At 40.5% G+C, this 23,681-nt stretch overlaps 1 protein-coding gene across 1 annotated transcript in view; it reads right to left on the bottom strand.

Annotated features, from left to right (window-relative positions):
• Positions 1 to 23,681, bottom strand: part of unc5ca (unc-5 netrin receptor Ca) — a 625,472-nt gene that overhangs the window by 115,032 nt on the left and 486,759 nt on the right. The window contains exons 6-8 of the mRNA XM_062025826.1: positions 9,660 to 9,840; positions 1,326 to 1,493; positions 1,086 to 1,250 (exon numbers count right to left, since the gene is read on the bottom strand). Of these exons, the coding sequence (XP_061881810.1) occupies positions 1,086 to 1,250; positions 1,326 to 1,493; positions 9,660 to 9,840 (514 nt within the window). The remainder of the gene's footprint in view (positions 1 to 1,085; positions 1,251 to 1,325; positions 1,494 to 9,659; positions 9,841 to 23,681) is intronic.

Genomic DNA, 23,681 nt, shown 5'->3' with positions numbered 1-23,681 from the left:
GAGGAACGTTACAGTGAAGGACTCGAGAGGCAGTGATGGACGTATCTTTTTTCGCTCTGACCGTAACTTAGGTACAAGCTGGCTCATTGGATTCCACACTCTCTCCTTTTTCTATTGTGGATCACGGATTTGTATTTTAAACCACCTGGGATACTATATCCTCTTGAAAATGAGAGTCGAGAACGCCAAATGGACATTCAGTGCCTTTTATCTCCACGACAATACATCGGCGAAATGCTGTAGCTACGAGCTAACGTGATAGCATCGTGCTTTAACTGCATATAGAAACAAAAAAAATAAACCCCTGACTGGAAGGATAGATAGAAAATCAACAATACTATTAAACCGTGGACATGTAAATACACGGTTAATGCTTTCCAGGCTGGCGAAGGTTAACAATGCTGTGCTAACGACGCCATTGAAGCTAACTTAGCAACTTAGCAACGGGACCTCACAGAGCTATGCTAAAAACATTAGCTCTCCACCTACGCCAGCCAGCCCTCATCTACTCATCAACACCCGTGCTCACCTGCGTTCCAGCGATCGGCAGAAGGACGAAGGACTTCACCCGATGCGTTTGGCGGCCCGGAGACGTAGGAAGTCAAGGTGAGGTCGGCGGCTGGCGCGGCTAGCGCGGCTAGCGCGGCTAGCGCGGCTAGCGCTCCAACAAAGTCCTCCTGGTTGTGTTGCTGTAGTCCGCTGCTAATACACCGATCCCACCTACAACTGTCTTCTTTGCAGCCTTCATTGTTCATTAAACAAATTGCAAAAGATGTCCAGAATACTGTGGAATTATGAAATGAAAACAAAGCTTTTTGTATAGGATTCTACGGGGTACCACAACTTCCGTTACTCGCACTTCGTCACGCGCATACGTCATCATACCGCGACGTTTCAGCCGGATATTTCCCGGGAAGTTTTAAAAGTCACTTTATAAGTTAACCCGGCCGTATTGGCATGTGTTGCAATGTTAAGATTTCATCATTGATATATAAACTATCAGACTGCGTGGTCGCTAGTAGTGGCTTTCAGTAGGCCTTTAAGGTGCATCTTGTTTTTGAGCTCGCGGTGAAATATTGACTCACTTTGCATGCAGAGACCGTCGGTGCAGTTCTGAGACTGAAGCACGAGGCCCTCGCAGTCCTTCCCTCCGTTTTTGGGGGCCGGGTCGTTGCACTCCCTCCTCCTCCACTGGGTACATTCCGTCCCGCAGGCCGACCACTTGGACCAGTCGGTCCACCCGCCGTCCACTAGAGTGAAGTGGGGGATGTTATATTAACGATGCCGCTATACCGCAAGGCAGTCTTTAAAAGGTGCCAACTCACCGGTGCACAAGGTGGTACATGGTAGCTTCTGTATGGCTTGTCCGTCACACGGGAGCCCACCGTTCAAAGGAGCGGGATTGGTGCAGCTGCGTGTCCGCTTCTGGAAGCCCCGTCCACAACGGCTGTTGCACACGGACCACTCTGTCCATGTAGACCATCCACCATTGACTGCAAAAAAGACATGTCAGTGATTTAACAAACACATCTTCTTACTTTGTATCTTTTTGTAATTTACCACTCTTAGTAGCATTTAGTTTGGCGAAGAAAATATACCGTATTTTCCGGACTATATAGTGCACTGGGATAATAGCCGCACCCACTAAATTGTAGATTTTTTTTTTTCCTTATATGAGCCGAGGATATATACGTTGTGTCAGGTTCAAACACTGATGACATCTATTAAACAAGACAAGAAGCAAAGAATCAAACAGAGGTATAATTCAATTTTGCTCAATTGAGGAGAAACGTGTCAACCTGTAACCTCTTACAGTGTCACCCACGCTCTGGCGGAAGATTGTTCGCCACCTCTTTTTATTTGGACTTTCCCTATTTACATAACAACATCTGTTTCTAAAGGAATAGGGAGTATGTAAACAGTCACTGTTATCGGTCACATTAACTCAAATAGAATTTGAAAATCCAAGAAAATATTTTAAAGACTTGGTCTTCACTTGTTTAAATAAATTCATTATTTTTTTTACTTTGCTTCTTATAACTTTCAGAAAGACAATTTTAGAGAAAAAATACAACCTTAAAAATGATTTTAGGATTTTTAAACACATATACATTTTTACCTTTTAAATTCCTTCCTCTTCTTTCCTGACAATTTAAATCAATGTTCAAGTAAATGTTTTATTTTTGATTGTAAAGAATAATAAATAAATGTTTTTGATTTAATTCTTCATTTTAGCTTCTGTTTTGTCGACGAAGAATATTTGTGAAATATTTCTTCAAACTTATTATGATTAAAATTCAAAAAAAATATTCTGGCAAATCTAGAAAATCTGTGGAATCAAATTTAAATCTTATTTCAAAGTTTTTTGAATTTAAAAAAAAAAATGTTGTTCTGGAAAATTTAGAAGAAATAATGATTTGTCTTTGTTAGAAATATAGCTTGGTCCAATTTCTTATATATTCTAACAAAGTGCAGATTGGATTTTAACCTATTTAAAACATGTCACCAACATTCTAAAATTAATCTTAATCAGGAAAAATTACTAATGATGTTCCATAAATTATTTTTTTAATTTTTTCAAAAAGATTCGAATTACCGTAGCTAGTTTTTCTCTTCTTTTTTTCGGTTGAATTTTGAATTTTAAAGAGTCAAAATTGAAGATAAACTATGTTTCAAAATTTAATTGTCATTTTTTTCGTGTTTTCTCCTCTTTTAAACCGCTCAATTAAGTGTAAATATCATTAATTATTAATAATAACATAGAGTTAAAGGTAAATTGAGCAAATTGGCTATTTCTGGCAATTTATTTAAGTGTGTATCAAACTGGTAGCCCTTCGCATTAATCAGTACCCAGGAAGTAGCTCTTGGTTTCAAAAAGGTTGGTGACCCCTGGAATAGAGAATCCTTTTGAATCGGGAAAAAAAATCGTTTTTGAATCGAGAATCGTGTTGAATTGGAAAAAAAAAAAATCGATTTTGAATCGAATCGTGACCCCAAGAATCGATATCGAATCGAATTGTGGGACACCCAAAGATTCACAGCCCTAATGCACTGTCTTGAATATCGTAGAAATCAATAATCCAGGGTATCTAAGAAAAACAAAAACAAAAGGGTCACTTCTGCACTTGCTTTTATTTAAATCTCCTCTCTCACCTGAGTCTTCGCCATCCATGCTACCCCTTCTATGTTTTATCCCCCCCCTGTGATCCACTGTTTTCCCCCCCGCAACTTTTTCACCTTGTCAACAGTGTCAGCCGAGGCCTTGGGGGAGCCACGGAGATTGAACCGCAGATTGAACAATCTATTTCTGTAAGGATACATCAGTGTCAAAGCACTCCATCTCTGGCTGTCTGCAGCCGGCGCACATACACACACATGCGAAGCGCATTCAGTTATTTGTGATTGAAGCGCTCAGTGGGTAGATGCGCCGTTACACTTGAGGAAAACACAATGTTTGTTTGTGTGGGGCAGGGGTCGGCAACCTTTACCACTCAAAGAGCCATTTTGGCAAGTTTCACAAATTAAAGAAAGTAATGGGAGCCACAAAAAAATTTTTTTAATTTAAAATGGAAAAACACCACATACAAAGCTTAAACGCTTTGTGCTATGTTAACTAGGGGTCACCGACACACGCACTTTAATGTGGAAATTTGATGTTAGTGCAGCCCGCGAGTTTTGAATGAATGGCGCTTGATAGCGTCATACTTGCCAACCCTCTCATTTTTCCCGGGAGACTCACGAATATCAGAGCGTGATAACACTGCATTTGGCGCCCTCTATAGTCTGCCCTAACAGTGTACCTGCTCGACCACACGTAGAATGCAATTTCAGCTTGCTCACGTAAGTGACAGCAAGGCGTACTAACTCAGCAGCCACACATCTTACACTGACGGTACTAATACCCAGAATCCCATGCAGCCCTAACTCTTCCGCTCAACCAACGCACGGAGAGGGGGAGGGGGGGGGGGGTTGATGTGTGGGGGGATTTGGTGGTAGCGGGGGTGTATAATGTAGACCGGAAGAGTTAGGGCTGCATGGGATTCTGGGTAATGGTTGTGTTGTGTTTATGTTGTGTTACGGTGGGATGTTCTCCAGAAATGTGTTTTTCATTCTTTTTTGGTGTGGGTTCACAGTGTGGCGCATATTTGTAACGTAACAATGTTAAAGTTGTTTGATACGGCTACCGTCAGTGTAAGCCAGGGGTCACCAACCTTTTTGAAAGCAAGAGCTACTTTTTGGGTAGTGATTAATGCGAAGGGCTACCAGTTTGATACACACTTAAATAAATTGCCAGAAATAGCCAATTTGCTCAATTTACCTTTAACTCTATGTTATTATTAATAATTAAGGATATTTACACTTAATTGAACGGTTTAAAAGAGGAGAAAACACGAAAAAAAATGACAATTAAATTTTGAAACATAGTTTATCTTCAATTTCGACTCTCTAAAATTCAAAATTCAACCCAAAAAAAGAAGAGAAAAACTAGCTAACTTGAATCTTTTTGAAAAAATTAAAACAATTATTTATGGAACATCATTACTAATTTTTCCTGATTAAGATTAATTTTAGAATTTTGATGACATGTTTTAAATAGGTTAAAATCCAATCTACACTTTGTTAGAATATATAACGCATTGGACCAAACTATATTTCTAACAAACACAAATCATTATTTCTTCTAGATTTTCCAGAACAAAAATTTTAAAAGAAATTCAAAAGACTTTGAAATAAGATTTAAATTTGATTCTACAGATTTTCTAGATTTGCCAGAATATTTTTTTTGAATTTTAATCATAATAGGTTTGAAGAAATATTTCACAAATATTCTTCGTCGAAAAAACAGAAGCTAAAATGAAGAATTAAATTAAAATGTATTTATTATTCTTTACAATAATAAAAAAAAAATTTTACTTGAACATTGATTTAAATTGTCAGGAAAGAAGAGGAAGGAAATTAAAAGGTAAAAAGGTATATGTGTTTAAAAATCCTAAAATCATTTTTAAGGTTGGATTTTTTTCTCTAAAATTGTCTTTCTGAAAGTTATAAGAAGCAAAGTAAAAAAATTAATGAATTTATTTAAACAAGTGAAGACCAAGTCTTTAAAATAGTTTCTTGGATTGTCAAATTCTATTTGAGTTTTGTCTCTCTTAGAATAAAAAATGTCGGGCAAAGTGAGACCAGCTTGCTAGTAAATAAATAAAATTTAAAAAATAGAGGCAGCTCACTGGTAAGTGCTGCTATTTGAGCTATTTTTAGAACAGGCCGGCGGGCTACTCATCTGGTCCTTACGGGCTACCTGGTGCCCGCGGGCACCGCATTGGTGACCCCTGGTGTAAGCTGTGTGGCTGATGACTAAGTATGCTTTGCTGTCTCCTGTGTGTGCAAGTAATAACAACATGCAACATGTGGCTGGACTGGCACGCTGTATGTAAATGCTATAGAGGACAATTACTGCAGTGCAATTAGGGCACGCCCTTTATTTAGTAATTAGAGTGTAAATAGGATTATTTTTTCCCTGGGAGTAATCTATGAGGGACACTGAGAACCATAAATCTCCTGGGAAAATCGGGGGGGTCGGCATGTATGTAGCTGAGCCGCATCAGAGTGGTCAAGGAGCCGCATGCGGCTCCGGAGCCGCGGGTTGCCGACCACTGGTGTGGGGGATGTGCATTGTTTCCGCCGCTCGCAAAAAACAACAACAAAAACCCCAGAATGCAGGACCAGGGAGAGGCTAGTTTGGTTGTTTTATCCTTCGCGGTGTTGAGGAAGCCCTGAGATGATTTCAACGGCACCAATTTAGAAAGCAAGTTGTTTTGTTGTCGTCGTTAAGTCACAGCTGCCGCGCTGCCATATGCTCGCACAACTCATTCGCTGGCCAGAGCGTTGTGAATTTTTTTAACGGAGGGCGTGATTGGTGGGTCTTAATTGAGGTGAGGTCAAGGGGGGCTTTGTCGGGCATCACAATGAGGGCCGGAGTTGGCACCAAAGCGGGGCTAATTTGAAGCGGCAGATGGGAGCTGGCTTGGCTGAGCGGAGTTATTGTCACGGGGTCCTGAACCCTGCGTATAACTTTTAATATTACAAACCAACCAATATTTCATCAAATAGCACTGGTTCATCCAATCATTTTTGCTTGGAAAACACAGAAAATACAGTTTTCCTCCGCATCGAGAACATCTACATCAGGGGTGTCAAACTCATTTTAGATCGGGGGCCACATGGAGAAAAAAGTACTCCCAAGTGGGCCGGACTGGTAAAATCATGGCACGATAACTTAAAAATAAAGACAACTTCAGATTATTTTCTTTGTTTGAAAATAGTACAAACACATTCTGATATTGTACAAATCATAATGTTGTTTTTTTTGTTTTTTTCAATTACCTATTGCGGTTAATAGTATATATACTTTATTTGTCGTTATTTTTATTTTCTGAATAAATTGTGATAATGTTCATCAGTCAACTCATTGGTGTTAATTTTCAATCTATCAAGATACAAAACTTATATCAAAATCAAATGACAGTATGTTATATATGTAGTTTGATCATTTTCTTTGACTGATGTGGTTTATTTTGTACATATGTAGCATCATCTACAAAGATACAGAGAATTGCTATTGCGACATCTAGTGGACACATTTAGAACAGCTGTTTCTCTCATTCAAAAATTTCAGGTACATTTTTGTACTTAGCAAACTCATCCCGCGGGCCGGATAAAACCTGTTCGCGGGCCTGATCCGGCCCTCGGGCCGTACGTTTGACACCCCTGATCTACATGGAAGATATCTTGATATCAAATGCTACTTGGTAAGTGTCAATTCTGCTTGTTCTGTACATTTTACTGGTAAAAAAAAAAATGCTATTTTTACCATTGGGAGGGGGACATATTTTAAAGATACACTGCAAAAACTGAAATCTAAGTAAGATTAAATATCTCAAATAAGGGTGATATTTGCTTATTTTCTATCTGATAAGATAATTCTTCTCACTAAGCAGATTTTATGTTAGAGTGTTTTACTTGTTTTAAGGGTTTTGGTCCTAAATGATCTCAGTAAGATATTACAGCTTGTTGCTGAGATGTTGTGACCCACACTACCGTTCAAAAGTTTGGGGTCACATTGAAATGACCTTATTTTTGAAGGAAAAGCACTGTACTTTTCAAAGAAGATAACTTTAAACTAGTCTTAACTTTAAAGAAATACACTCTATACATTGCTAATGTTGTAAATGACTATTCTAGCTGCAAATGTCTGGTTTTTGGTGCAATATCTACATGGGTGTATAGAGGCCCATTTCCAGCAACTATCACTCCAGTGTTCTAATGGTACAATGTGTTTGCTCATTGGCTCAGAAGGATAATTGCTGATTAGAAAACCCTTGTGCAATCATGTTCACACATCTGAAAACAGTTTAGCTCGTTACAAAAGCTACAAAACTGACCTTCCTTTGAGCAGATTGAGTTTCTGGAGCATCACATTTGTGGGGTCAATTAAACGCTCAAAATGGCCAGAAAAAGAGAACTTTCATCTGAAACTCGACAGTCTATTCTTGTTCTTAGAAATGAAGGCTATTCCACAAAATTTTTGGGTGACCCCAAACTTTTGAACGGTAGTGTTTATTGAGTAAAACATGCTTGAAACTAGAATATCAACTGTTGCAAAGCTGTGTCATCAACACTCACAAGTATAAAACTACTTTTTTTTAAAGTAATAATTTCTTACTTCAAGCATGAAAAAAAAAATAATCATGATGCCAAGCGCATATCATTATGTCAAGATAATGGCACTAGCATTTACTTAATTTAAGAATATTTTTCAACATATTGAGCAAAAATGTCTCTTTTTTTTTTTTCTACCAAGAAAAGTGCACTTGTTATTAGTGAGAATATACTTATTTTAAGGTAATTTTGGGTTCATTGAGGTTAGCTAATTTTACTTGTTTTGGAAAGTCTTGACAAGCCGAATTTTCTTGTTCTATTGGCAGATAATTTTGCTTAGTTCAAATAAAATACCCCTCATTTTTGTATTTTTTTTCTCTTGTTTTTGAACACTGACTTTTTGCAATGTAGACCAAGTTTGCCCCATTCGTCTTTTGTTCTATGAAATCATTCATAACATATGCTGGTCTTGGATTGTTTGCTCGTTTTTCGACATGTGTCTCATTTGGTAAATGGTAAATGGGTTGTACTTGTATAGCGCTTTTCTACCTTTTTTAAGGAACTCAAAGCACTTTGACACTATTTCCACATTCACCCATTCACACACACATTCACACACTGATGGCGGGAGCTGCCATGCAAGGCCCTAACCACCACCCATCAGGAGCTAAGGGTGTCTTGCTCGAGGACACAACGGACGGTAGAAGGTGGGGATTGAACCAGGAATCCTGAGGTTGCTGGCATGGCCACTCTCCCAACTGTGCCACACCGTCCCAAATAGCATTGGTTCATCCAATCATTTTTGTTTGGAAAACACAGAAAATACAGTTTTTCTCTGCAATCGAGAACATCTACATCAGTGGTCCCCAACACTTGAAAATTTGTCCCAAGGACTGGGGGGGTGGGGTCATTTTTTTTTTTTTTTTAATATTTTTAATTTATTTATTTTTTCATAAAGAAATACAATCATGTGTGCTTACGAACTGTATCCCCGTAGACTGTATTGATGTATATTGATATATAATGTATATATTGTGTTTTTTATGTTGATTTAATAAAAAAAAAAAACTTTTTTTTTTTAAATTTTTTGTGCGGCCCGGTACCAATCGGTCCGCAGACCGGTACCGGGCCGCGGCCCGGTGGTCGGAGACCACTGATCTACATGGATGATATCCTGATATCAAATGCTACTGGGTAAGTGTAAATTCTGCTTGTTCTGTACATTTTACTGGTAAAAAAAATAAATGCTATTTTTACCATTGGGATGGGGACACATTTTAAAGCTAGACCAAGTTTGCCCCATTCGTCTTTTGTTCTACGAAATTATTCATAACATATGCTGGTCTTGGATTGTTTGCTCGTTTTTCCGACATGTGTCTCATTTAAGTAATTGTGGTTTGAATTGCCTTCTGTTGTCATGAGATCAGTTACGTTTTGTTTCAGCTTACATTCTTCGAGTCACATGGATATGTGTTTGTTGGGATGAAGCAATTGCTATAGCAACACACACGTCCCACCTTGTGTGGTGTTCGGGTCTGTGGGACCCGTTTTCATTTTTTTATATGATACAATGAATTAATTTTTCAAACTGAGACTCACTGACTTTGGCTCATTTTCTGTGAAGAACATATATCAGAATACATATTTAATGACCACACACCATACACCAAATGTATTCCTCTGAAACGGGGAATAAATCCCTCACGATTGACGCCTTGTTTGTTTACAGTGAGCTCAGGAGGACTTTACGAAAGGCTATTTATAGTACAAACAGGAAAAGGAGCACTTGATTTGCTCACCATCACCCACCTACAGCTCAGTACGGGTAATCGCGCCTCATTGGAGATTTTTTATTGCATGCAAAATGCAAGACTTGCAAATTAACTCAGAAGTGTAAGAAAACAATATTTAACAGCACTGTTATTATTGTCAGCTTGTTGGTTAATAAAAATTGTTTTTAAATTATTAAACAACAATAACCCGATAATTTAAAAACGTACCGTAAACGATGACGGTTGCTGTGGTGCTGCGTCTTTTGGCCACGATGTTCTTGGCCACGCACGTGTAGTTGGCCGTGTCGGACAGGCGCGCCTGCTTGATGATCAGGTTGTGGTCGATGGTGATGTAAAAGTTCCTGTCCTCCGCCGGGTCGATGATCTCTTCGTTCTTCAGCCATTCCACCTGGAGAGAAAAGCAGAAGAACACATGGCATCAGACTAGAAGCACGAAATAAATGATTAAACACGTTTTGATGGCGACAAAAAGTAGAGCTGTTTTTTTAATCAAGACAAAAGCACTCAAGTCTCCACTTCATCAGATCTTGGCAGCTCTACTGATCCATGGCCGTGTTTGGATAGAGGGAAGATGAAAACAAATTATGGGATGCACAGTTTTGAGACACTTTTGAGAGGAATTTAAGTAATCATACAACTGGCACACAATGTCATTAAAAAAGAATAGATTTTGAATCGAAAGAGTTACCTCGAGAATCGGATCGAATCGAGTCGTGTGGTGCCCAAAGATTCACAGCCCTAGTACCCACATATGTCACTTTCACATCACATTTTTGTCATTAAGTGTACAACTGAATGTGTCATTTATTTTTTTTTTGTTTTTATAATTTTTAATAATAATAATAATAATATATTTTATTTGTAAAAAGCACTTTACATTGAGTAAACAACCTCAAAGTGCTACAATGTATTAAAAAAAATTAAATTAAATTAAAAAAAAATAAAAATAAAAACTAGAACAGCCAAATAGCTAGAACTAGTATGCATATATCTAAAAAAAAAGGCTTTGTTAAAAAGGTTTTTTAAGCCTTTTTTCAAAGCATCCACAGTCTGTGGTGCCCTCAGGTGGTCAGGGAGAGCATTCCACCGACTGGGAGTGGTGGAGCAGAAAGCCCGCCTGCATGATCGTTAAAGTGTGTCTTCCAAAATTGCCTGTACACTACAAAGGAGTACATCTCTAAACATTGATAGTACAGTGTTTCCCATAAACTGCCAAGATACTTGTGGCGGTGAGGGAGTGGCTATGGGCGTGGTCACCATGACATCATCGGGTAATTTGCATAATTTACTACAATGATATGATTTTTTCTAAAAAGGCTAAAAAAATGTATACTTACTAATTAATAATAACAGTTTTGTTTTAAACGTCCATCCATCCATCCATCCATTTTACAATATAATTACAACACTTTATGTACATATTTATATACAGATTTGAACAATAAGTTATTCACTGAAATATATTTATTAATTGTGGTTCTTACAAAAAATATATCTTGTAAAATATAAAAGCTAAAATGTCTCTTAAAGCTCTGCCCCTTTAATTAGTGCATACTAAATAATTTTACTTTAGCCTACTACTACAACCATATTATTTACCAGCAACATAAAGTGAAACAGAGGCAGAGGTGTCCTGCCACAGTCAGTAACAAATAAACAGAAAACAGTAGTGGTCAAATACAAATAAGGCAACAAGAGAAGTATCCTACACTTCTCTTTTGTAAAGTAAATCTGAACAGCCTATATGGGCATCTACATCAACTATATGATTTGCCTGAGAAGCTGGACAGGACAAAATAAATAAATAAATAAAAAATAAATAAAAATATTTTTTTTATTTTTATTTTTTATTTGTGGCGGACGTAATTCTTTCGTGGCGGGCCGCCACGAATACATGAATGTGTGGGAAACACTGTAGTATGTTTTCTTATTTAAAAAAACGATCCAAACTAAGGAGGTTAATAAGCATCCCATAATGCATTAGTGTATGTGGTATGGTAACAGACTGTTATTGAGAACCTGCTGCTGCCAGTAGGGGGCATCTGATGCTAAGAAGGCAATTATAAAGCAGGCAAGCGTCTTGAACATATGCTTTTACAAGGCACTTTGGGTGAAGGGTAGGACGGCAGGAAAGTATCCTATTTATGAGCCTAATCACATTTCCTCAGTGCAGTATTTACTGCTCCAAACCCTCGTAAATTCAACCGTCCGAGCTTTATGGCACACGCGTAAATGTCCGTGCTGCGTTGTTCCATTCACATTGTTTAATTTCCTTCTCGCCTCGCATTAGGAAATGGAAATCTCAGATGTGGAGAAGGAGAGGGAAGAAAATGGGGATGTGCTGCTCTCCTCCCCTCGCGGTTATTCAAACAATTTGCTGATGTTCACAGCTTTGATTCTTTGGACAACAGTTTGACCCGTCTGTTTCTAATAAAAAATTAAAAGTTATGCTCAAAACAAGACAATAAAAGCCAGAGGGACACAACTACACAAATGGCAGGGAAAGTGTGTATGTGTTGGTAGAGCGGCCGTGCCAGCAACTTAAGGGGTCCAGGTTCGATCCTAGTCACTTCCGTTGTGTCCTTGGGCAAGACACTCCACCCACACTGGTTTGAATGTAGCTTAAAGATGCAGATAATGGATAACTTCACTTCACAACTGTGCATGTATTACAAACCCCGTTTCCATATGAGTTGGGAAATTGTGTTGGATGTAAATATAAACGGAATACAATGATTTGCAAACCTTCATAGCAGCAGTCGACCTCCAGGGCCCCAACTCCCCCCCACCCCCCTGTTGAGAGTTGTTGTGATTAAATGTAACATGTTTATATGTGCATGGCATGGAGGATTTTTCCACTCCAGACTGGGCCCCCTTAGGAGCCCAGTCTAGATTGTATTTTTTTACTCATCTTCTTCCCCAGCGTTTTACCTTTTCCCCACCTTTTACGGGGCGCCTCGTGGCGACCCATCAGCGTTCCCGTTCTGTAACCCTGTACACTGTTTGTTTGTCTAATCTTGAACGGATTTGTGCTGAAAACATACAAACCCTGTTTCCATATAAGTTGGGAAATTGTGTTCGATGTAAATATAAACGGAATACAATGATTTGCAAATCATTTTCAACCCATATTCAGTTGAATATGCTACAAAGACAACATATTTGATGTTCAAACTGATAAACATTTTTTTTTTTGTTGTAAATAATCATTATCTTTAGAATTTGATGCCAGCAACACGTGACAATGAAGTTGGGAAAGGTGGCAATAAATACTGATAAAGTTGAGGAATGCTCATCATGCACATATTTGGAACATCCCACAGGTAGAACAGGCAAATTGGGAACAGGTGGGTGCCATGATTGGGTATAAAAGTAGATACCATGAAATGCTCAGTCATTCACAAACAAGGATGTGGCTTCATAGTAAAAGAGTGCTGGTACTAGACTGGCCTGCCTGTAGTCCAGACCTGTCTCCCATTGAAAATGTGTGGCGCATTATGAAGCCTAAAATACCAACACAATTTCCCAACTCATATGGAAACGGGGTTTGTACAAACATTTTGTGAATTGACACATTAAATGACTCTATAAAGTATATTGCTTTGTCAGTTTGGCAAACATCCGGGAGTAAAGAGTACTGTTAGTTCATGTCCTGTACATATTGTACTTGTCACGGCGAGGTTTCCTTAGCTTACTGCGGGGTTCGTTCTCCCGAAATGCAGACGGACCATTCCGGACAAAGCGTGCAGGTAAGAACACGATTTAATCATCAAAAATCAAAACGGTACAACAACGGAAAACAAGGCGAAGACACAACGCGCTAAACGCACTTGGAAGCTAAGGCAAAAACTTAGGTCAGGGAACAGGGAACTATAGACAAGAAACCTCATGAAACTGTGGCATGAAATTAAACAAGACTTACGTAGACAAGGCTGCGTGAAGCAAATACTTAGCATAAACTATGGACATGGAATACTCAGGGAGCTGTGGCATGAAACTAACACGACTTACGTGGCAAGGCATGAGGCAAAACATATGACGCCAGGCCGACTGACTGGCAAAGGCAGGCTTAAATAATGCCTCTGATAAGAGACAGGTGAGCGTCCCGAACACCAGAGGCAGGGGAAAACAACAAGTAACCATGGTAACAAACACAGGAGGTGCACAAACAGGCAAAATTAACAGAACATAACAAAAACATGATCCGGACCACGGATCATGACAGTACTATAGCGTGTATGGAACATCCATTCATCCCTCTCTGCCTATCCTAGCTGACTGTGTGTGAAAGGATGATATTTTCCCACTCAGCCATTGCCCCCATCATCCATCCATGAGCCTGTCTATTTACCATCTATTCATCCATCAATCCGTATATCTATCAATTCACCCGTCCGTCCGTCCATCCATCTATCCAATAATCCATCTGTCTGACCTCACCCATCCATCGTGCGTCCGTCCAGTTACCATTCATCCATTTGTCCGTCTGTCTATCCATCCATCCATTCATCTGTGCGTCTGTCCATCCATCTAGCCATTCATCCATCCGTCCATCTATCTATCCGTGCGTCAGTCCATCAATCCATCATCCGTTCATTATCTACCAATCCATCGACCATCAAAACATATCAGCCAGCTTTTCTCCTCCAAGTATCCCCTCTATGACCAACCATCCACTGAAACTACATTTTCCATCCACTTTATGGCCATCTGTCCATCCATCCATCTACAAAACCCACAACCTGTGAATGGTATGGGGGTGTATTAGTGCCCAAGGCATGGACATATGTTGCAATCCAAGCAACGTCTTTTTCATGGACGCCCCTGTTTATTTCAGCAAGACAACGCCAAGCCACGTGTTACAACAGCGGGGCTTCGTAGTAAAAGATTGCGGGTACTAGACTGGCCTGCCTGTAGTCCAGACCTGTGTCTCATTGAAAATGTGTGGTGCATTATGAAGCCTAAAATACCACAACGGAGACCCAAGACTGTTGAAACACTTGAGCTGTTCATCAGCAAGAAAGGGAAAAAATTCCACCTGAAAAGCTTCAAAAATTGGTCTCCTCAGTGCCCAAATGTTTACTGAGTGTTGTTAAAAGGAAAGGCCATGTAACGCAGTGGTAAAAATGCCCCTGTGCCAACTTTTTTGCAATGTGTTGCTGCCATTAAAGGCCTACTGAAATTAGATTTTCTTATTTAAACGGGGATAGCAGGTCCATTCTGTGTGTCATACTTGATCATTTCGCGATATTGCCATATTTTTGCTGAAAGGATTTAGTAGAGAACATCGACGATAAAGTTTGCAACTTTTGGTCGCTGATAAAAAAGCCTTGCCTGTACCGGAAGTAGCGTGACGTCACAGGTTGTAGAGCTCCTCACATCTGCACATTGTTTACAATCATGGCCACCAGCAGCGAGAGCGATTCAAACCGAGAAAGCGACGATTACCCCATTAATTTGAGCGAGGATGAAAGATTCGTGGATGAGGAAAGTGAGAGTGAAGGATTAGAGGGCAGTGGAAGTGATTCAGATAGGGAAGATGCTGTGAGAGGCGGGTGGGATCTGATATTCAGCTGGGAATGACTAAAACAGTAAATAAACACAAGACATATATATACTCTATTAGCCACAACACAACAAGGCTTATATTTAATATGCCACAAATTAATCCGCATAACAAACACCTCCCCACTCCCGTCCATATAACACGCCAATACAAATCAAACACCCGCACAGCACACTCAATCCCACAGCCCAAAGTACCGTTCACCTCTGCAAAGTTCATACAGCACATATATTTCCCCAAAGTCCCGTACGTGACATGCACATAGCTGCACGCACGTACAGGCAAGCGATCAAATGTTTGGAAGCCGCAGCTGCGTACTCACGGTAGCGCGCATCCAACTCAAAGTCCTCCTGGTAAGAGTCTCTGTTGTCCCAGTTCTTGTGTTGCTGCAGCCTGCCGCTAATACACCGCTTCCCACCTACAGCTTTCTTCTTTGCTGTCTTCATTGTTCATTAAACAAATTGCAAAAGATTCACCAACACAGATGTCCAGAATACTGTGGAATTTTGCGATGAAAACAGACGACTTAATAGCTGGCCACAACGGTGTCCCAAAATGTCCGCTACAATCCGTGACGTCACGCGCAAACGTCATCATACCGAGACGTTTTCAGCAGGATATTTCGCAGGAAATTTAAAATTGCACTTTACTAATCTAACCCGGCCGTATTGGCATGTGTTGCAATGTTAAGATTTCATCATTGATATATAAACTATCTGACTGCGTGGTCGGTAGTAGTGGGTTTCAGTAGACCTCTAAATTCTAAGTTAATGATTATTTGCAAAAAACATTAAGTTTCTCAGTTTGAATATTAAATATATTGTCTTTGCAGTCTATTCAATTGAAGTTAAGTTGAAGAGGATTTGCAAATCAATGTATTCTGTTTTTATTTACGATTTACACACCGTGCCAACTTCACTGGTTTTGGGTTTTGTACTACAATATCCATCCATCTACTCTACCATACATATGTCCATACCATTCATGTGATCCACCAATCTGTCTGTCGTGTTCACGATCTACCATCATTATCCCCTAGCCATCCATCCATCCATGTGTCTGTCCGTGCATTCCTTCATTCATCCAACCATGCATCCTTCCATCCATTCCCTACATATATCTGTCTCCATCTACCATTATGCGCCACCCATCTATCCAGCATGCTCACTATCTACCATCATTATACTCTAGCCAACCTACTATCAACCATCCAGACTCACACTAAATCCAATCCACAATGTCAAGTCCAAGGGATCTGTAGCCATTCATACAATCCTGGCCTTCAAACGTCATTGGTCCACCATTTGTATATACAAGCTACTACATACAAACCCGTCATCTCCCTATTCAGCTATTAAGTAGATCCAATAATCCACCCATTGGCCATTTTCGTCTACCCATCCATGTATCCAATAATGCATGCATCCATTTTTCTATCTACCATGTTTATCACCTCATCCATCCAGCCATTCACCAAAAACATTCACCCGCCCGTCCCTGCAGCTGTCCATCCTTGTAACCATCCGTCCATCCTGACTCTGTGGCATAGCTTCACGTGACACCTGCGCCAAAGTGGTGCTCACCTCATTACCCTGGACTTCTTCTCTTTCCTCCAAACACTTGTTAATAAATGACTCGCAGTCAGCAAAAATCAATGAGGACAAACATGCCTCCCGCATTTAAAAAGTAATTTGAAGTTCAATGCCAATTAACCCCACCAACCTCCTGCTTCTAGTACTTGCTTACTGGAGCACTTTCCAGATTCGACAAAACAAAGGCGAACCGGTGATGAGGACACAACACAATTCTAAAGCTGGTATATTATATATTTTTTATTCTGTATTGTTTTGTTCAGATGCACTGCAGTTTGTTATTTTGGCATGCGGTACAGATATGTGCTCTGCTGGGCTTCTGACAACCGGACCCCATGTGGTGGCAATACCACAACAGCCATCGCATCGTTAACCCAGCCTGGTGTCAGCGGTCATCTTTTCTGTGTGAGTGGCTCCAATGGCAGACAGTCGCTGATTGGATCAAGCCGACTTTGAGGGAGACGGTGTGTTTGTTATTTTAACTCCCGCCCACACATCACCTGTCTGTCTTCTTTAGCCACACACCAAAAGTCTTTGATAAAATCCCACATGCACACGTACGCACACACGGGACGTAGCCTTGTCCTTTGTTTCAACCGATACAGGATTTTAAAAAACGGTTCAAGAGGAGTCCAATCTCCTTCTCTTTTAGACAAATAAAGCATGCAATGCTCCCTTCAAAGACCTAAAGGCTTTGCTTAATCATTGCCTTGTGTACATTGACCATATGAACTCCTTGAAGGAAACATAGACATGCATATATTATGTGACGCAACAACGGTATTTCAATAAGTAGAAGGGTACTCAATAAAATCAAACACCTCTCCCAAGGCCTCGCAACCCTTAACATGGCCGTTTGATTGTGGTCGGACTGCAATTTGTAATACTTGGTCTTTGATAATTGACGAAAAGATCCTCTAAGTGGACTATTTGGAGTAGCCCCTCTGTCCATCCATCCATCCATTTTCTACCACTTGTCCCTTTCGGGGTCGCGGAGGGTGCATTCGGCCGGAAGGCGGGGTACACCCTGGACAAGTCGCCACCTCATCGCAGGGCCTACACAGATAGACAGACAACATTCACACTTAGCCCCTCTGTCATATTAGCAAATTGTTACGGCGGGGTTTACGCTTGCTGCGCGGTTCGTTCTCCCGGGATGCAAACGGACGACCCCGGACAGGACTTGCAGGTAGGAACATGATTTAATCTTCGAAAATCAACGAAGCAACAAAAATAGAAAAACAAGACGAAGGAAAAAGTGCCGATCGCACTGGATGCTAGGGCTAACTCTTAGTATAGACTAGAGATAGGAATACTCACGTAACAGAAGCGTGACGCAAACAAAGAAGCCGGACCGACTGACTGGCAAAGGCAGGCTTAAATAATGTCTCTGATTAGCAGCAGGTGAGCGTCCCAAACACAAGAGGCAGGTGAAAATAATAGGTAGCCATGGTGACCAACTCAGAGGTGCACAAACAGGAACTAAAGGAGTCCAAAACTAACAGAAAACACAAAACATGATCCGGACCACGGATTATAACACAAATCCAAAAATAACTTGGTAGCATTTACTAATTTGTTGGTTAGAAGACTGGAAGGCTGCACCGATTCTTTGCCACACCCGCTGGTTTAGAGATATTCCATCCATCCATCTATTTTCTGCCGCTTGTCCCTTTCGGGGTCGCGAGGGGTATTCTTTATTTCCTTAAATCGGAGAAAATTAGGCTGACATTGAACGGTGTTCTGTGAAGTTTCAGGAAGTATGAGGTGGTTTCCTAAAATATGTAAAAGACACTGGTCTCACATTTAAACCTGATTGAAAAGTAATTGAAAGGTAGATAATTGATGAGCCTTTTGTGTGCTTTTGTGTATTGCTGCACCGTGTTGGGGACCCTCAGGAGTGCAGTTGTCTGCGGCTTCATGTCAATACTTGTCTGTACTTGTTTGACTGATGAATGTTCTTTTTCTTCATTTTTATTTTACATGTTATTTTTGTGGGTCACTTGTTTGGTGGAGAGAAAAAAAGATTGCTGATTCAGCCTTGCCGGCATGTGGGCGATCAGCAATCTGCACACCTGGGACTGATGAGGGTGAGCGGTATAAAGACCAGTGGACCCAAGGATCCTGGCCGGAACTTAACCATTGGTTACTCTAGTAAGCACCCCTTGTCTGGCTTCTATCCGCGTACTCGCTCTCCCCCTGTGACTTCCTTGTTTCCGTGTCTGATGTCCGTGTTGTCCTCCCGCAGGGCTTTTCCCGAGTTCTCCTGTGATCCCCTGTTGTTCCCCTCTGGATTCTGGACTGCCTCCCTTCATCCTCGACCTCCGCTTGGACACGGACCCCTTGACGCCTCTCTCATCCCCACGGACCTCCCGCTTGTCTCAAGGACCTTCTTCTGCTTAGCCCCTTTGGACTTGTTTGCTTCCTCATCCAACAAATAGGTAATACTCAACAGCTAATCATTCATACACATAGTCTCCCACCATACACCCCTTTTGGATTAGTCAAACTCCATTCTCTTTCGTATATATATATATATTTAGTATTGTGTATTATTATATATATGTTGTTCATATATATAATAAAACATAGAGCTTTACTGCCCCCTTGTGTCTGTGCCGTCTCACGTCCCTCCTCCAACCATAACAAGTACATTATATTATTATTGTTTATCATACAATATTTCTTATCTAAAAGTTGGTTTGTCTTTTTAAAAGGCATGGTACGTGTTAACATCACACTGTTTTGAGCAGAGGAGCATCAATTTCATTGATTTCAAATTACTTTAATGGGAGATTCGAGATCCACGTGTTATGAGTTAAGAGCTCCGTCACAGAACCAATTAAGCTCATAAGGTGAGGTACTACTGTAAAAGAATGCTCACAGACTTTCGTAGACGGTGATCGCAGCGACAGACTGTAGGCACACACACACTCACTTACTACAATTATTATGGTCACGTCGGGGAAAGTCACGCAAAACGAGCCAATTAAATGATTTACTTATGGAGAAGTGAATGTGAAGTAATGAGAGGACCATAAAGCTGAAAAGCCAGCTGTGGGGAGGCGTGGCCGGCAGACCGACAGCGGGATCGTTGCCGTAATAAACATCAGGTGCGTGGATCGCCCGGCTGCGCACAATTGTGTAATCCCCTCCCAGTGTGTAAAAGGGCGGCAGCAGAGAACGACGGGGCAGAAAGAGCTGGAGAGACGCGAGTACGTGCAGCGCAAAATCAACAGAGAGCGAGGGACAGACGACGAAGCGGGTGGCTGAAAAGCGACCGGAAGAGCTAGCGGTGGAAGAGGAAGGAGCTGAAAAGCGACCTGACCAGAGACTGAGTACTATTGAAAAATAAACTAAGTCACAAACTGCTAGCAGTCATGTCAGTCCTTAGTGGTCCATGGAACCCAGACAGCGAGAGACTGTCACACCAGCATTTAAAAGTGAATAGACAGAACAATATGCGCTTATTCTTCCAATATGTAATTCCAACTGCTGTGTCTCATATGCTTTTTAAACCGTAGCGCTGATCAAAAACAGGAACGTGAAGCATCATAATGAGACCCAACACAGAGCCTTCCAGAATGCACAGAAGTCTGAAGTAGGTGCTAAGAGCGCAGTATGACAATTTACAAGAGTCACGACACATTGATTTACATCACAGCAACGTGCACATGAGTGTTCACTCAGGAGTGTATGGATTTGAGGACATGATAACAAAAAGTCATTCAGTGTCGGGAAAATTGTCCGGGAGTGCTTGCTTGAACGCTGCTGTCGAGACTTACTTGGAGGTAAACAAGAAACGGAATTGTGTGGTAAAGTCAAGTAAATCCCAATGTCAGCTACAACAATAACAACAACATTAAGAAACTTTAACAGGATGTATTGTTGTGGCTTGATGCAGCTATTCAGAGTGCTGAACATAACGGTATCCTTCCTTAGCCATTTGGGCTACAGTTCTAAATGGAAAGAGGCCGGTGAGAACAGGGAGTTTCAAGCCAGGTGGGAGGCAGGGTACATGTTCACGGAGGTAAAAGGCAAACCTGGGTGTCTTCTGTGTGGAGAAAGTGTGGCTGTAATGAAAGAATATAATCTAAGAAGGCACAATGAAACGTCTAAGAAACACAAAGACAAAGACGAGAGTATGGACACGGAACAAAGGCTACAGAAGGTGGACGAATTAAATCGAGGTCTTTAAATCCAGGCAGGCTCTGTTCACAGAAGCCACATCACAAAGCTATGTTTAATTATAATTGTAATATTTGAATGATACAAAATGAATGTGTTGTGGCAGTATGCGGATTTCACCAATGCGGCCGTTTGTGGAAACAATCGGCCGCTTTTCCAAACATTTTTAATAAACTGCCAACGTTAGAATGCTAAACAGGAAGTGCTTAAAGTTTAATGGCTTGGTAAAAACACTGAAACAAAGTCTAAGGCTATGTCTACACTAAGCTGGATAACCCCTTAAACAAATAATTATTTAGCCTACGCCCCGTTTCAGCCACATTAAACCATCGTTTAAGATACCCCTCCTCGGACAATTTTTTACACGGGTAAGTGCGCCGTGTATTTCTTGAATCTCTGGCTCTTAGCTTTGTATAGACTCATTGATCGTTTACAAACTGAGTTTGGAGAGGAAGTGACACCAGAACGTGCCACAGCCAGCTTCATAACAACCCGTTCGGTAACTCGGCGGTAACTACTAGAAAGATGGAGGCGAGTCATCCAGACATGCCCGTGTTTCCCCTTCTTCTACATGTACAGGCGCTTTTGGAAATCACACATGAATACTTTAAGAGAAGGAAACGGCCGATTGCAGCTATTTGGGATACAACACATCTCAGACGGCAACATAGCAATGTTGAGCGAAGGCAGCCTGGTGGGATATGTTTGTCAACGAGTGTATTGTGAAAGAGGAATGGCAAGAGAACTTTCGAATGTCCAGGTCAGCTGTGATTCTACTTAGTCAAAAACTTTGTCCATTTGTCGAAGAAGAGACGACAAAGCGGGCTCCCGTAGACAAGGGAAGACTACGAAAAATAGCGAATGCATTTGGACTGGCAAAGTTATTGTCCGAACGATTACTCAGCGTCTAGTTTTGTACTCCATAACTATTGTGAAGTCATGAAGTGGTGGCGGCCATCAAGTACGACCGCTAATTTCAGCCTACAAGCACAGTGTCCTGTTGTTGTTGGTTGTTGTAAAATGTAAAATGTTCTTCGTAAAATGGAAAATAGTCTTTTTTTAACAAAACTCTCACAGTATTGTATTGTTGAATTGTTGAATAGTGCTATGCATGCAACATAAAGAAGGATTGGTTCGAACTAGCACGCCAAGGACAAATGCTCCAGCTCCAGCTGTGCAAGATCAAGGCAAGAAGAAAGCATAATGAATTGCATATTTTACTGAGACGTGCGTCTGTATTTGGTGATGGCGGTGGCGGAACAAAGACTTGGCTGTGTGGCGTGCGAGATAAAAGTAGGCCACGATGCAGAGATATTTTGTTGCACTGGGGAGAGTCGCAAAAAAAATGTTTTTTGAAAGGCGACGCTCTTGCGGCGTATCTGCGAGGGAGAGCGCAGGGGACATCACAGTCTGCCCGCGTCGCAAAGAGGAATATCATATCAATCTTGCAAAGGCAAAATAATGAAACAAAATGGCAGAATAAAAAAAGTGAGATAACAGGGTAGAGGATATCTATGACTAAATGTGGCCTTGTAGAGCCACTCATGCAGCCCCCGGAATCACAATATAACACACAATCCAGAAGAATCAGTACGTGCAATCAAAATGTACTGTAATTGTGTGCGCCGCGGCAGTGTTGATACTGAGGATCATCCCCTTGATTAGCTGTATTATTTCCATCCCCGCAAGACCACAGCTGAGTGGCTTACAGAGCTCTCCCAGTGATTACCCTGCCCACGTGTGGCCGGGCTCTGAGGGCGCGCCGTGCGCTCTAATAATCCCAACAAGCCACCCGGGAAGATTTGTCACTTCATTTCATGGTGGAATGACACTGGAGTGTTGGGATGCTCAGGTAAGAGAGCGGGAGGAGAGCGCTGGCAAATTAGTCCACAGCAGCGTCGCTTCTGAGGACAAGTTGGTTCAGGTTGTTTTTAAAAATATTCATGGTTCAATTACCAATTTCTCCCCACTTCAGGGCATTATTTCCACCCAGAAATATTTTTTGTACCCCATTTGGATGGATAATAATAATAATAATAATAATAATAGATATTATTTGTAAAAAGCACTTTACATTGGGTAAACAACCTCAAAGTGCTACAGTGCATTAAAAATAAAAAAATTAAAAATAATAATAATAATTTAAAAAAATAAATAAATAAAAATAAATAAATAAAAAATAAAAACATTTTTTAATAAAAAATAGTGTGGAGAAGTGTTCATTCTAAATCCATAGTCATGTTTAAAGCAGCTAAACTTTTCCCATGAGGACACTTACTTATGTTTGCTGAGGGGAGATGACGGCAACAACACCAGGGGGCAGTATGTACAATAATGTATTATATATATATATATAATCAATATATATATAATAATAAATTGTACATACTGCTTCCTGGTGTCGTTGCCGCCATCTCCCCAATAATGTATTATATATATATATATAATCAATATATATATAATAATAAATTGTACATACTGCTTCCTGGTGTCGTTGCCGCCATCTCCCCAATAATGTATTATATATATATATAATCAATATATATATAATACTAAATTGTACATACTGCTTCCTGGTGTCGTTGCCGCCATCTCCCCAATAATGTATTATATATATATATAATCAATATATATATATAATAATAAATTGTACATACTGCTTCCTGGTGTCGTTGCCGCCATCTCCCCAATAATGTATTATATATATATATAATCAATATATATATATAATACTAAATTGTACATACTGCTTCCTGGTGTCGTTGCCGTCATCTCCCCTCCGCAAACATAACAGTAAGTTCCCGCCTGGATCATTGGTTCCACTGGTTCTTTATCCAGCTCGCCCTCATCAGTCCCAGGTGTGCAAATTGCAGATCGTCTGCA

The sequence above is a fragment of the Entelurus aequoreus genome, linkage group LG17, assembly GCF_033978785.1.
Source record: "Entelurus aequoreus isolate RoL-2023_Sb linkage group LG17, RoL_Eaeq_v1.1, whole genome shotgun sequence".
NCBI classification, from domain to species: Eukaryota; Metazoa; Chordata; class Actinopteri; order Syngnathiformes; family Syngnathidae; genus Entelurus; species Entelurus aequoreus.
This window is presented reverse-complemented; position numbering and strand designations above follow the sequence as displayed.